This window comes from Colias eurytheme, chromosome 27, assembly GCF_061535395.1.
Source record: "Colias eurytheme isolate Ceu_HAF_F1 chromosome 27, ilColEury1 Martin Lab GWU primary, whole genome shotgun sequence".
Classification (NCBI taxonomy): Eukaryota; Metazoa; Arthropoda; class Insecta; order Lepidoptera; family Pieridae; genus Colias; species Colias eurytheme.
Genome location: NC_143006.1, coordinates 5,470,239 through 5,487,227, shown reverse-complemented (window position 1 = coordinate 5,487,227; position 16,989 = coordinate 5,470,239). Strand labels below are relative to the sequence as shown.

Below are 16,989 nucleotides of genomic sequence, written 5' to 3'. Positions count from 1 at the left end.
ACCGCTAGTATTAAAATAAAATGGTGAATTTTCAATCTACTAAATTTCTTAACAACCTGATTTTAGTTTTAAAATCTCATGGGGAAATTGAAATATTTAGTTACGGTTGAATCTAAAGTTTGAGTATGCATTTGAGTTTGAGTTTGAGTAAAACTTACCTTCATAAACAACGGAGTAGACAATTGAGCAACACTTGTAGCTTTGCTCAAGGAATCTTCATCGGGCGTGAGATTGACCTCAATTGGTGAAACTTTTAGTTTTGGGAAGCTCTTCTGTTTCTTGGGACGATCTTCCTCAGAGTCGGAAGGCGGTGGACGGATCTGGAATGTAAAAATTTTGATTAAAAATTATAAAAAAAAATATTTTTTCAATTTTATAAGATTGGATTTTTTGATGATTTTTTTTTACTTGATTGCGTTTAACATACAAAATATACAACACCTCGATATCTTCCAACTCGATAGTAATTTAAAACTTTAAAGTAGTGTCAAAAGTTTTCTATCAAGCATAATATAATTGCAAAATTCTTTCTAAAAAGTTAGTATTTCCTTGCATTAGAAATTTTAATTTTTAATTGTAATTTAAATAGATCCTCATCAAGAATGTCTCTATAAATTTTTGTATACTCATGACCTCAAAAATGTCTAATTATTATTATTATTTTCTTCTTACATATACAAATATTACCGGTCCGCCCCGGCTTCGCCCGTGGTACCTACATGTTTAAACTATCCTATCTCTCAAGTTGGATCGAACTGCACATGGTGTGCGAATTTTATTATAATCGGTTAAGTGGTTTAGGAGTCCATTGAGGACAAACATTGTGACACGAGATTTATTTATTTACACTTTATTGTGCTGGCATACAAATAAATCCTTAAAATAAAAACTTATAACTAGTCCAGCACAGAAGGCGGCCTTATCACTTAAGAGTGATCTCTTCCAGGCAACCTACTGTGTGGAGTAATAATGTGAAAGAGGAGGTAGGTAAGAAGTGCAAAAAAAAAAGAAAAAATAAATAAATAAAAATATATCTATAATTCTCGTGTCACAATGTTAGTCTGCATACTCCTCCGAAACGGGTGGACCGATTCTCATGAAATTTTCTGTGCATATCGGGTAAGTCTGAGAATCGGCCAACATCTATTTTTCATATGTACCACGGGCGAAGCCGGGGCGGGCCGCTAGTAATATATAAATATATGTAAATATATACACACATAGCTATATATGATTTCTAATAAATACATACATATAAAATATTACATAATATAATACATACATAAACTCATACTGTAGTGCTATGCTATGCTTTCAAGCCACACCTCCGAGCCCGTCGGAGTGGGGAGCGTGAGGTTTTTTCGTTACGGAATTTCTCGATTCGGTCCCCGCGCTCGAGGCCCGCGATAGAAGCTATGCTATAGCTTAAAAATCTAAAATTTTGCCGTTTCGAAAACGGCAAAAATCCACTTGCATTGGAAATTTCTTCTTCGTTTTCATTACATCCGTAAAAAACTTTTGGCCTGCCACGTCACCCACCGAGCGGCGGCATTTCTACATTGAACGTACAACAACTCAAAAAATATGGGCACTAGGAAAAATTTCAAACGAAAGTTGACGTACATGCATTTTATTGATTAATCCAATATTTTACGATTTATTAGCCAAAAACGAGAAACCGTTTCATTAAATAGTCCATAAACCGTAAGCAGTGAGTTTTACAAAAAAGTTTACAGAATATAAAAGATTCGAAATTCGACTTTCTACAAAAAAGTCAATGTAACTTTTGCCCTAAAGTGGATAGTTTTATAGATATCGGTCAAAAAATCTAAATCAAAAGATGAGAAGCCGTTTTATGCTGCAAATTATCGCAAATTTCGACATTCGCAAGGGAATCAAAACTTGAAAATAGCGGTTGAAATGGTTTTTACGATATAGGTATCTCTTAAACTATTTATATGATTAAAACAAAAAAAAATAGTTAACATAATTTGTTGCAAATTAAATTCTCTACAACCTTTGGTGCAGAAACTTTTTGTCGTAGATCTATAAATATAAAAGTTATAAGCGAAATTGTTCAGAAATTAGAGCTATTTATATCTTTCAATAAAACTTTTTCTTCGTTTCGCTTAGCTTCGCACTGACGCCCCCCCCCCCCCCCTACATATACCTAAAAAAACATAATTGCGTCCTCTAAAAAACGCAAGGTTAGGCCTAAAAAATGTACACATCACTAAAATAAAATTCGCACTTGGCCGCTTTTTTTTTTGCCCCACCCTGTGCCCATGGCTAGCTACGCCCATGCACTAACCTGTCCACAGATCGCAGAGAATAGTTATCACAGTGCAGGAATTGGAACTGGTCTTTTAGGTAAGAAGGAGTTTTGGGATTGAAGAGGATTCGATACAGTAGTTGTAAGTAATGAACATTCCGGCGAAGGCGGATCTATATATTAAGATATTTATTTAACTCACTTTTCTGGGACGTCCGGGGCCTCTACGTTTCGGCGGCATCGGAAGTGGTGATGGTGAACGTAGCTGCAAAAATATAATAAAATTATACAATCTATTTTATAGTATGTATATCTAAATCTTAACTATGTTTGTTGGTTTTAAATTGTATTAAAATTAATAATACTCTCGACCGATTTTATGAATTATTTTAGGGGGCGTCCATAAATTACGTGAGGTTGAGAGAGATTTCAATTTTCCGAAATATTTGCCTCCCCAACGTAAGGTTAAATGAGATTGGACTCGACCCCCTCCCCCCTAAAACCACTCACAAAATTTATGGACGCCCCCTATACCGTTAAAAACATTTTAACCAAGTAATGTCTTCATGTTTTTTGTAAGCGACAAGTGTTTAGACATAAAAAAAATATAATTAGTTTCTCTGGTAAGTTTAAATATTATTTCGTGATGAAAAGAAAAAATTGTAAAATTTTCTACAAACTAATATGTGTCTTCACTTCATTTTAATAAAACATATTTTCCTTTACTTCGCTCACCTTTTAATTAAGTTTCTAGTAAAATTTGTACGATGAATATTGAACAGTTTTTTGCTTTATGTGTGCATCGTAAAATCAAAAATGTCATATTTCAGTAGCAATTTATTTTTAAGTTTAATAATAGCTTGAAGTTGAATAATATTTTGTGCTTGTCTTAATAGTTTATAGAAAGACTAAAAACGATAATAATATAATGAAATTATTGTATTGTCACCGATTGTTGATAAGTGTACAAAGTTTGAATTAAATCTGTCCGTTTAAAGTGGGTCAAAATCGAGTCTAAAGGAGTCGGTTACATACAAAAAATAAAATCAATACCTAATATAAAAAAAACCGGCCAAGTGCGAGTCGGACTCGCGCACCGAGGGTTCCGTACAATTTAAGGTTTTCGGAATTTCTCCTTTATGTGTGCTATAAAACGTTGCTTCATGCCAAATTTCAAGATTCTAGGTCGACTGGAAGTACCCTTTAGGTTTTGATTCCCTTGCGAGTACTTGCGAGTTTCAAAATATGCAGCTTAAATTGCTGTATCTTTTGATTGCGTTGACATAGAAGTTTGATTTTTTCACAGCTTCAAGGGACAGTAGACCTGAGTAATTGATATAAATATCAGCTTCATACCTCCACGCGTTCCTGAGAAAAAGGGTCTTGACAGACGGACGGACGGACGGACGGACAGACGGACAACAAAGTGATCCTATAAGGGTTCCGTTTTTTCCTTTTGAGGTACGGAACCCTAAAAAGAGCGTTTGTGCTGAGCACACGTGGCAGAAGTGAAATTTCTTTAGCAAGATTCAAAAATACCAAAGTCGTCGCCTTACTCCATGACGCGACCTTGAAATTTACTCTCAACGCGCCTAAAGAAGTTTCACTTCAAAAAATTTTTTTTTTTAAACTTACCCGCCGTTTTCTAACCGGTCGGCTGCCATCCGCCGAGCGCGTTGTCATAGACAACGTCGACTCTGTTTTATTTATCACTTCCTCCTTAGACAGTATTCCACTAATACGATTCTTGAAAAAGCTATCCTCCGCCATTTTCAACGCTTCGAAACATTTGTTCCCCTGCAACGCGTATCTTATTATCTTTAACACTTCAATACGACACAACAGTCGAGTGTCATCATCCATTTTCTTGAATAGTGGCAATAGAGAATTCATGAACATTTTGTCATCATTAAAATGGTCATCTGGTAGAATGCTGTTAGCGTCTATCTTTATTTCCAGCTTCTTCTCCGTGTCTATGGTCTGGTTGCACTTGTCTGTTGTCTCTGGCCGTTCTGGCGGGTCTGGTTTTGTTTTTAAATCGAGCGGTTTGTCTATGGCCTCGTGCTTGATTCGCGGCATTTCTTCTGGTGCCGGGTGTTGAGGCGAGTTTGAGATCTCCGAAAATGACTCATATTTGTCTTGGGAGTAGCGTGGTTTTCTGAAAGGGGATACAATATATTAGTAGTGAATCATTAATAAACTTAATATACATTGGAATGCAAACATAATTTAAGGGAATAAGTTAACTTGGTAGAATTGTGTGGTGTACTTAAATGAAAAATAAAACTTTTTGTATTAACTACCTATTGATGCTTCATTTGAGAAGAACAATTCAATGCAAAAAGTTTTCAATATGCTTATACATATTATATTATTTTAATTCTTTATTAAATTTTTAATATATAGGGATAAAGCCGAAAATTGTAGAACATGCAATAAATTTTCGAGTTTAGATTTTTAAATTATGTGCTCCAATTCAAAAATCCTTTAAAATGCAATCCAATCAAGAGGTAGGTATACAAAGTATACATATTTGCATTATATAACAATTTTGAATTTTAACCAAAATACAACCTTTTCTTTTATAATATTATTGCAAATAACGATACACTGCACAGGTACAATTAAACTAAATAGGTCAACATTATTAAGGCTAACACAATACTAACAAGGATTTCCAGAATCGATGCAACAATTATAAGCTCAAATGAAGCTTTTCTGGGAACTGTATCATAAATAGGTATCAATTTAATCGATATTAACATGAATAATAATGATGAAATAGTAAATGAAATAAACGAATATTCAAAAAAATGTATGACGAATATAGGATCTATCATCAAATATCCTCAAATATGATTCATAGTTGAGGAAATTACGTTTTTAAAAGTATGAGAGGTCTATTTGAGGTCAGATTCTACTAATTTTAATATTGGTATTTAATTGGCTATAAATTTTGTAGTTATTATATAGTTATATAAAATAATAAAAAATAGTATGATAATGTGTACATGTGTAATGTAACAAAGTAAAATTGCAACACTCGTGGTAAGACCTGATAAAACACATTATAATATTATAAAGTATGTACCTAATTTGAAATGCGGATATGTTAAATACATACTGTGTTACATTTAAACACAGGACATAACAACATAACATGGAAGGACCAAGTGTTGAACCCTGTGGGACACCCAGTGCATTTCACACAGATATTGAATAGCGAAGGACCAAGTGTCGAACCTTGGGGTTCACCACATACAGATCCACATATATAAAGTGTGATAACCAAGTAATAGAACAAGTAGATCATCATAAATTCTTGGGTGTTTTGTTGGATGAAGATCTAAAATGGAACAAACATATTGATTACGTTTGTGACAGAATTAATCGTTTCGTTTACGTATTACGGCGTTTAAGAGATACTGTTTCTATGAATGCAGCAATAAATGCTTATCATGCCTACGTTTCCTCTGTACTTTCGTATGGAATCATTCTTTGGGGACAATCTTGTGATGTGCGGAAGGTATTTGTCTCACAAAAAAAATGTATCAGAGCTCTGTGCGGTTTGAACCAAAGAGACAGTTGTAGACCTCTGTTTAGTAAATTACGGATCCTTACTTTAACTTGCATGTACATAAGAGAAGTATGTTTATTTGTAAAATATCACCCGGAATACTTTAAGAAGAAAGGAGAAGTAAATTCGCATATGTTGACAAGATACCAAAACAAATTACATTTCCCAACGTGTAGAATTAACAAAGCTAAAAAAAGTGTAATATTTATGGCTATTAAAATATATAATAAAATACCGGACAATTTCAAGGAACTACCAGTAAATTTTTTCAAAAATAAACTGACGAACTGGTTGATGGTGAAACAATTTTATGACATTGAAGAATTTATGACTTTTAAGTAGTGTAAACTGAATTGTGTGTGATAAGTGTGTGATATAATCGTGTTAATCGTAGTGCGTTCGCGTAATTGTGAAAATTGAATTGTGTGTACATTTAAATAATTAGACTAATCAACTTTCTTTTTCAATATTTGCACACCCAATCAATGGGTAGAATGTATTAGCCACATAATATTGTAATTAAAAACATCTATAATTTGTAACTACATTCTTGCAAATAAATATAATTTGAATTTGAATTTTGAATTTGAATTTATAATGAATAGCAGTGGACCAAGTGTTGAACCCTGCGGGACACCACATACAAATCACTCACTTGTTCTTCAGCGCGCGCAGCAGGAAGGACATCTGCCTGTGGTACTGATATCTGCGGCTGCCAGGCGCGCAGTGTTCCGGCGGCGGGCACTTGCCTTGCCTGTACGCTTTCGTGTACGAATCGCGTATTGACCGCCACCTCTTTTGCACCTCTTTACCTGTAAAATTAGATATTATTAATTTTATTAATGGTAAAAGCACAGACTAATAATAATATACTACGTGTAAAAGTATGTTATGACGATTCAAAAGTGCTTCTTTTAAGTCGCCTAAAGAAGTCGAATTGACTAAAAAAAAGGTTTCAGTTTGACAAAAAGGTAATTAGGTTGAGCTTTAGTAAGAGTGTTTAGAATTAGATTATTTGGACCTAATCCAAACAAATAGTTAGTTTATAAAGTTGATAATCATACATACTATTATTTAAGAAGGTAGGCTCATATCTAGAACAATTGATTTGGTAACATTGGTCAAGGCTATATGTTTGTGTAAAAAATATTGAGTTTTTAACAAAGAACTTCATAATAATTTACTTATATAGTAATTGATAAAAGTAACTGAAAATTAAACAAAAAGTTTGATTCATTTAAATCTGGAGTGTCAGATTTTAAAAGCTATGCGTAATATGAGTGGTGGGATACTACAATATTTTGCTGTTATTATTCATTTCAATGGCAACGAATGAAATTGAAAGTATCTCCAATAACAAATGCTAGCTATGTTTCATAACTTAAGTTATGTTTTCTAAACTTAAATTATTTTGTACTCATTTTAGTGTTTTGGCAATAAATCTTTTCTCACTTTTTTTCACGAAAGAGCCTTAACTTGAACGGTGCAATATATTAATTTAAATATAATAACTAAATGTAAATATGCCTCTCCTCGCGTTCCACTGCACGTATCGCGATGAAACACACATTCAGCAAATCCGAATTTTGATACGGGAACACCGATTTACCGATACATCATCCCCTATGATCATCCCTATACGTGGACAACACTATAATACGTAACAGAACACGATGACTATATAAATATAGGTATGACACAAGACGACAGGTAACAAACGCATCCAACGTAACGACATCAAATGCCTTCCATAAATCAAAAGTGTCGACAACAATAAATTTATAATATAGACATCAGTGGGAAACTGATTCTCGGACTCAAAATCAAATATCCCCAGTGGATAACATCTATACCTACTAATAGTATAAAGCTGAAGAGTTTGTTTGTTTGTTTGAACGCGCTAAGTGCTAACCTCGGGAACTTCTGGTCCGATTTGAAAAATTCTTTCGGTTTTACATAGCCCATTTATCGAGGAAGGCTATATATCATCAGGCTAAGACCAATAGGAGCGGAGTACTTCGGGTAAAACCGTGGAGCACAGCTAGTTATTTATAAAGATTTATATATTATAAATATTCTTACACTGGGTTATAGTGTTCCAGAAATATTTTTCATCAATTTTTATTGATTTTTAGTCGAGAGTCTTTGACTAAAACCTAAGTTTCTCCGCCTGTATCGCGATTTAATTAAAATAAATCCATTACATAACTAATACAAGCCACATCACAAACAACACATCATTCCCGAGGGTACAATAGAGATAATCAAACTAACAAATTGTGGCTAGTATCTAAAACAATACATAAATTAATTCATTTGCACCACGTGTTTACGGGAGCTCATTTAGTAACCATTGTGATTTGATACCAACGTATATCCAGTTAAATATAAGTCCCTAAAATAACCGTTAATGTTTCTTATCATTTATTCATTTAGTCCTTTAATGGTATGTTCACAAGGAGCCAGCGAATATTAGCGAACGAGCATTAGCTCTACAATTATATTACTATGAAATCTTTAGTTAAAAAAAATGTTGTGTGGTTTTATGAAACCACGGTAAAAGTGAAACTGTTCGAACGGTTCCGAACACTGCTTTGTGTAGCGCATGTCGCGTGACGGTCGGCTGCCGAGTAGGTATACCTACTCGGCAGCCGCGATACACGCGACATGCGCTACACAGACCAAAAAGTTTGAGACGATGTAATAAAAGTTTCACTTTAATAAAACGTTTTTGACAATAAAATGATACAGTTCAATCAATAACCCACTGATTATCGAACAAATTTTTTTTTTATAGATTTAGACAACTTGGGCTACAGGGGCTACAAGGGGCTTTTAATCTGATATATTATGACCAAAACAAATTACATTAAATTAAATTTTATTCATCACAATAAAAAAAATTACCATAAAAAAGTCGATCATTTTTATTATTTTAATTTTCACATTAGCCCTATGTGGACGCACCATTACTTTATATAACACAGGGCAGGTGCGTATCACAGGCCACAGCACTATCGATACACGATAATATATTAAATGTGGTATTTTTTATCTGTGCAAATAGTGTAGAGTCAATATTGTATTATTTTTTGAATGTACTTAATGTTAAAAAGTAAAAACATTATTATCAGAATGTGTACCTACTTGGAATAAATATTTTTATTATTTAGAACTAATAAACATCTATGTCATGCTTATAACGGTTATCCATCTGACCGATTTTGTTTGTTAATTATTTTTTATACTAGCGGTCCGCCCCGGTTTCGCCCGTGGTACAAAAAACACATCTTTTCTCTACATAAAAACCATCCTCGTACTTCAAGGAATATAATAAAAAAAGAATTATCGAAATCGGTTACCAACACATTTTGCGATTCATTTTTAGATAATATAAGAAGATTAGTCATTACATAATATCCTTTATATGTATGTAAAAAAAAAAAAAAAAACTGGATATCCATACGTATGTTTTTAATTCTTTATAATATAAAATGAATCGCAAAATGTGTTGGTAAGCACATAACTCGAGAACGGCTGAACCGATTTCGTTAATTCTTTTTTTATAACATTCCTTGAAGTACGAGGATGGTTCTTACGGAGAGAAAACGTAAACATATACCACGGGCGAAGCCGGGGCGTGCTGCTAGTTGTTAATATTATTTAGGTTTTAAATGCGAAAGTAACTCTGTTGTCTCTCATAAACTGCTGAACTCATTTGGATGAACTTTGATGTACGGATAAACTTGTATGTTGGGTAAGAATAAATTAAACTTGTAAAACGTGTAATAACTAATAGGGATCGGATGTAACCACAGAACAGTAAAGTAGATAGAAGTGTGATGTGGGCGTGGCCCACGTGTCACTTGTAAGGTAAGATCACCTAACTTGCTCTCAGTTGTGCGCAGAAAAATATTCGAGTCGGTTGTCAGCTGTCAAACCTTTTTTCCATATTTATTCATTAATTAGGACGTGTTGTTCGGTATTAGAGTGCAAAAATGATAGCAGACGAAATAATATCAGCAATGGAGGCATTTCATACCACCGGTAAGTCTTATTTTTATTTATTTTACATTTATTATTTTATGTTATAACTTCGCTTGTAATTTGTCAAAATTGTATACAAATATCTAGTCAAAATGAACCTTAAACCGTAAGAAATTAGTACTATTATAGATTGAACAGCAAACAAGAATTTCTGGAATATTATTGCAATAAACAAACGAATGTCGCTTTAGTGATGCTTGTGGCGCATATCGACAGTATCGATACTTTAGAAAAGACAAACATTATAAATATTAAATTTTATTTTATTTTTCCTTAGCTTTCATTTGTCCAATTTATTTATAGATTTCCCAAAGAGGCTAATTTAAAAGAGAAATGGATAAATGCAACGTGACGAGTTAACTGGATACCGAACAGCACTAAGCACTAAGCAGTCTAACAAAAGCCACCGATACAGCAAACCTACGGCAGTTCCAAGATTTAAAATAATGCATATTTTCTGTTTGTATTTTGTAAATATAGATTAATATTATTCTATTCCGTTTTTTATTTAATAATAATAATATAAAAAGACGTACTTAGTAGTAATAAACATACACCATAATGTGACACATTATACTATAGTCATATAAAAGAAAAAAGAAAAAAATACACAAAAAATGTCAGCCTTGTTATCGATAATTTGTGAATTATCGATAACAAGGCTGACATCCCTCAGGGCATAGCATCAGATAAATATCAAGTTAATGTCATTAATGTTGAGTGACACAAATTTCAACCATATTTCTATGTGTTGAGGTTCAAAGTTATATTTATCGAAAACTAACGCCCTCTGTTGTGGAGTAGCTGAATGTTTTCGAATTTGGAATTTCTGTTCAATGAGAAACAAAACAGCTTATATACCTAGGGATGTTATACTAAAATAAACCGTGACATGGTGCGTTAGGGTACATATTGAAATGCTGAATTTATAACCTAAGTCAGTTTTTACTCAAATTAAGCTGTCCAATCAAAAGCATAGTTTACTTGTAGAGTACTGTATAACTATCGGTTTAAATGTGTGGGTTTGGCGACACTGGTTTTCATACTAATTATGACATTATAGCACTTCTATATGTTTTTACTGTTCTGTGGATGTAACAATCTGTTGCGAACGGCCATCAATCGAAAACGTTGAGCGCACACTTTTGTATGTAGGTATGTATCAATACAATATCAAAGTTGTATAAACGAAATACAAATAATATTATAATTGTTTAATTATGGATAATATGAACTTATCTATACCAATAACATGAAGCTGAAGGGATTGTTCATTTCTTTGTTTGAACGCGCTAATCTCAAGAACTACGGGTCCGATTTGAAAAAATATTTCAATGTATAATAAACCCATTTATCGAGGAAGATAATCATCACGCTACACAGGAGCGGAGCAATGTAAGTAAAACCCCGGGACACAGCTATCACATTAAACGACACTAAATACGTACAATAAATAACCTAAAAACAGGAAAAAATCTTATTTATAAAGCACCTCTAGAAACAAGAGCTACTCCCAACAAAACACCAAACAAAAAAACAACAAAAATAAACATACACATCCATCGAAAACCCCTTTTCGCAATCCGATAAAAAAAAAATAAAAAAAACAAACTACAGAGTTTCCGCGAACAGAAGTACACGTGCCGTGAACACAGGGACAAACCGATTTACCCGGGAATAATATGAATTTCCCTTTACAAGGTCTCGAAGTGCATCGATAGAGTATTCAGGGAATTTTGTTGAAAATAGATCGCCTATGAAATACCCTTTTCTTGTTTAATCTGTGACATCTTATTGTATGCATTACGTATTTGAAAATCTAGGATATACTAGCTTTCCGCCCGCGGCTTCGCTCACTTTGTCTAAAAGCTAATAAATTATTTACTAAAACCTTCCTCTTGAATTACTCTATCTTTAAAAAAAACCGCATCATATTGCGTAATTTTAAAGATTTAAGCATACAGGGACAGAGAAAGCGACTTTGTTTTAAACTATGTAGTGATAAAATTCTCGTGTCACAATGTTAGTTACCATATTGCTACGAAACGGCTCGACCGATTCTCCAGAAATTTTGTGTGCCTATCGGCCAACACCTATTTTTCATTTCAAGTGATATAAGGCAGAAGAAGTTGTTATTACATAAACTGGTTACATAAACTTATACCTATGTCACAGAATACATAATAGTAGCTAAACGCTACAGAACGGACACTCTCCGCCTCCCGCCAAAATTAAACTTACCTCACCCCCGCGCGATCAGACATAAAATGGGCCATATTTTTCTGCAAGGACGATACGCAACGAAGATTGACAACATTAATCAAAAAATTGACTTAAAGTAATTTTATTATTTTGGATTTGTGATTATCGTTTTTCGTAGAAAATGGTTAGATATTGTGTTGTTTACGGATGTATTTCATCAGAAAAACGCGAATTTTTTTTACGCTAGTCACAAATGTGCCAACCATAAAGCGTTAACACACACATTTGCAGTCTCTACAGTGTGACTGTCAAAACGATCATTTTGTATGGAGTGTCCGGGGTGTGACCTATGTGTAGATAATTACTAATTAGCATACCTACTATAGACATTAAAGAAATGTCTGGAATAATTCTTGTTTCTTTCTTTGATTGTTGTAAAAGAGAGGTACTGAGTTCGATTCTCGGTGAAGTCTTCTGGGACAGCAAAACCCAATCTATTTATTTCTTACAAGCTGTTCAAAGGAAAAAACACAAGGGACTGCGATGTTTCCCCGCTGTATAACCTAGCCTATATCACTATCTAGTCTTCTCACTAAGAAATACGAACAAACATACTTTTGCATTTATAATATGAAAGCAATGATTACTTAATAAGTTACTATGCTTATTTTCGTAGTCAAAAACTAAAAAGATACTTGAAGTATTAGGTAAGGGCCGATTTTTCAATGCTTGGATAAAACTTATCCGTCCAATAAAGTATTACACGATAATATTAAAATGTCACGTAAACTGTCAAATACGAGCAATTAGAATACGTTTTTAAAATGGTAGTTTTATACATTATTCGATGATTATGTTTTATCCAAGCATTGAAAAATCGGCCCTAAATCAACTAATATAATTTGCAAAATTCCTCGTCTAAAGTAATATAAAACCGCAAATAACATAGAGACTTTTAACGGATTTAAATCCCGATTCATTGTAACAACATACATGCGCAGTTGAGCATGCTATGTGACCACGCCCACTTGTAAACCGCTCGAAACATCAACGTGAACAAGATTGCAAATAAAATGGAAATATAACTTCTATTTACAATCATGTCAAATTGTTAAATAATATGTAATAACTTATCCTAGTCCTAACTAATATTATAAATGCTAAAGTACCTAACTGTGTTCAAGCTTCAACCACTGAACCGTTTTGGATTAAATCTGCTATAGAGATAGTTTGAAACTTGAAAGCTACAGTGTAAATAAAGTTAAATAAGCAAAAAAAGTAAAATTTTGTAACTACTGGAACTACTGGATATTTACTCTTTAGCTATCTGTCAGTTAAAATGATAATTCTCAACATCAATACATACTTGCAAAGGCAAAAGTGACTTTATCAGGGACATTACCAGCAAGCGGTGGAACCGGCCCTTAATCTAAATGTATATTTTTGAAATTGAAAAAAATCTATACCTATTGAAAATAGTTTTAAAATAATACAGTTTATATATTTATTATTAAATGCCAATAGGAGCAGAGAAATGCGAGTAAAACCGCAGGGCACAGCTAGTTTACAATATAATATCAGAAATGACAATGAAAATAAAATTCACAATACATTCTATTATATCTTCAACTGCAATAATAACTTTATTTCCAGTCCCTTCAAGTTCACAAACAATTTTGTGCCGGTAACAAAATCGATAACTTGCAAGCGTACATATTTTATACACGACACCGTACATTACACGTAAACTTGGAAGTTAAACTTATGTAAAGGGTCAAGTCCTTGTTATTAATATCAAAAAAATTTATTTCATTATAATATTTTAATTTATTATAATACAAATAAATAAATAATAAATATTTTCAGGACAATTTTCTGATCTGATCCCATAGGTATAATTTTAAATAAATACTTATATAGATAATTAACACCCACCCAGACACAGAACAAACATATATGTTCATCACACAAATATTTGCCCCGGGTGGGAATCGAACCCACGACCTCTGGCTTGGAAGGCAGGGCCACTACCGACCAAGCCAACCGGTCAGTCGAAAAATGAGTTTTTCCTTTCAATTCTTATTCTTATGATCAAAATATAAAAATAGCACAAGTTTCTCCTTATTGCATCAGCTCTATAATTGAAATTACCGTTCGTCCAGCAATTCCAGAGATTAGCCGGAACACTATACAGACTGAAGAAAATTGAAAAAAAAAAGTTACCTTGGTATATGACATTGTATACATTCGTAATATGCATTTAGTAAAATGCGGTTATTACAAACAGACATTTAAATTTCTACAGATAAATATAAAAGTCTGCCTCGCTTACGCTTTCATAGCCTAAACCACAGCACCGATTTGGATGAAATTTATAATTAGAGTAGGTACCTAGGAAGAAAGAAAGGATACAACTGTATTATAACAATAATATTATGGCTAATCGAATATATTTTATTAACTGCGCAAAGGCAAATATAACTGGCGATTGATATAGAAATGAAAATTTCATATGAAATTGATATTAAAGGTTCAAAAAATAAACTAATTATAACAGACTAGCAATGCCCTGCGGTTTCACCCGCATAGATAGCGATATCGTTAGTGAAAAGTCTACTATAGGTCGGACTATAGGTTTAATTTTTAATCACATGAAAATCACCTTTACCCCGTCCCGCACTACGGCCTTTTTTTTTTGTTTTAGTGGGGAAATCTTTCATAGATACCCACGGCCTCCCGGGGAGGGGCCGTGGGTTATGTCGGATTCCTACCGACCAAAACCCCACTGTGTTCCGTCAAGACGCATATTGGTAGAATTCCTCCGTGACGCCCGCACTACGGCCTGCTCGAACAGTATACCTACTATTTTCTGTAGATTGACACTTTTAAATTCGTTATATCTTTTGAATGGAATATCCAATTCTTTTCATTTAAAAAGTATTTTGCTGGTATTGAAACAGTCTATAATAAAACATCATTTAATGGGATAAGGATTAATATATTTGTATGGATAACATGGTTTGATTACTGTCGGCACTTCTATTTACTTTGAAAACGTAAAAAAGTTGTTGTAGTAACATAACTACTGAAGATGGACATATGGTATCGCGGACTTTCTTGTAGATATTGATCCATTCTATAATACTGTAGAACATTTTTTTGTTCTATCTTGAATAGATTCCGCAGCGCACGCGATGACAGAAGTTTTATTGAGGATTTTTTTACACCTTGGGTTACATTATTGCATTTTTGGTAAGGATCTCTAATTTTTTTGAAAATGCAATATAGCCTATGTTGCTCAGTAAAGATGCAGCTTTCTAATGGTGAAAGAATTTTTGAAATCGGTCCAGTAGTTTTTGCGTGAAAACCATACATACATACATACATACTTACATACATACTTACAAACTTTTCCTCTTTATATTATTAGTATAGATAAAAGCATAAAACGCTATATCCATCGAGATCGGATTAATATCTTTACATTTTTATACTGTCCATTAAATCGTGTTGTTTTGAAAACATAATTTAGGTCAGGTGCGTTTCTGTTACACTGATCCATTTTCTTTTCATCTATATTGATTAGTCTATACAGGGTGTCCCAAAAAGTAGTGATGAACGGAAGCTGGGAGGTAGAGGACCAAGAGGGCTATCCGAATCACCCCCATGTGTGTTATGCGATTTTTCGTATTTTCGGAGTTATTACATTTTTTTCAATTTTTCATCTATCGCCGAGTACGATGCGATTTTTATTTATGGTGACGTGAATTATTGCGCTAGATGCTTGATTTTTTTTTGTGTGCTAAGCTGAAAGATAGGCCAATTCAGTATGGTAACATTTACTATCGTTAGATCTTCGAATGGAATAAAAAAAAGAATTAAATGCCGAGAAAGATAAAATTACCCAGTATGTTCATAACTTCAAGAGCCCATAAAAAAATAAAATCACATAAAAAAGGTTTTCCATTTGGCTTTTAAAAACTTGCTCTATCGATCAGGTAGCTACTCTAAAAATTTCATTTTATTATTCAGAAGGCTTCAATCGAAAAATTGAAATCTAAATGTGGTAAGTGCAAAATTTTTATTAACATGATGATCATTAAAACCAATAAATAGGTGTTAAATTACCAGAATTTTTTTAAAATAGCCCCGCTGTTGCTCAATGCAAGTGCGAAATCACCGTAAAAAGTTGTCTTTTTAATGTCTAAATACTCTTTTATCATTTCTAATGGTTTCTTCTGATACTATGAATTTCCGGGTTATTACGTCCAAATTGTGGCATTCTCTCAAGTAGCCGAGGTCTTTTTAGTATCCCCATTGAAACAAATCAATGGGGTTTAGGTCGAGGGACCGTGGAGGCCAGGCTTTAAAGCAGGCGTCACCGGCGCATGCGCAGGCTGCAACGACCAATCCATCTTTCAGGGTATTTTTGCCCTTTAGCCTGGCCTCCACGGTCTCCGGACATAAACCCTATTGATTTTTTTCTGTGGGGATACTACAAAGACGAGAGACTGCCACAATTTGGACGAAATAACCCGGAAATTCATAGTAGCAGAAGAAACCATTAAAAATGATAAAAGAGCATTCAGACATTTAAAAGACAACTTTTTACGGTGATGTCGCACTTGCATTGAGCAACGGCGGGGCTATTTTAAAAAAATTCTGGTAATTAAACACCTATTTATTGGTTTTAATGATCATCATGTTAATAAAAATTTTGCACTTACCACATTTAGATTTCAATTTTTCGATTGAAGCCTTCTGAATAATAAAATGAAATTTTTAGGGTAGCTATCTGATCGATAGAGCAAGTTTTTAAAAGCCAAATGGAAAACCTTTTTTATGTGATTTTATTTTTTTATGAGCCCTTGAAGTTATGAACATACTGGGT

General features: G+C 33.5%; 1 protein-coding gene across 2 annotated transcripts in view; it reads right to left on the bottom strand.

Moving 5' to 3' along the window:
- LOC149896914 (uncharacterized) overlaps positions 1-16,989 on the bottom strand; it is a 43,274-nt gene that overhangs the window by 1,162 nt on the left and 25,123 nt on the right. For both annotated transcript variants that reach the window (XM_090117115.1, XM_090117116.1), the window contains exons 2-5: positions 6,505-6,661; positions 3,908-4,430; positions 2,475-2,537; positions 159-320 (exon numbers count right to left, since the gene is read on the bottom strand). In XM_090117115.1, coding sequence (XP_089973241.1) covers positions 159-320; positions 2,475-2,537; positions 3,908-4,430; positions 6,505-6,661 — 905 coding nt within the window. The remainder of the gene's footprint in view (positions 1-158; positions 321-2,474; positions 2,538-3,907; positions 4,431-6,504; positions 6,662-16,989) is intronic.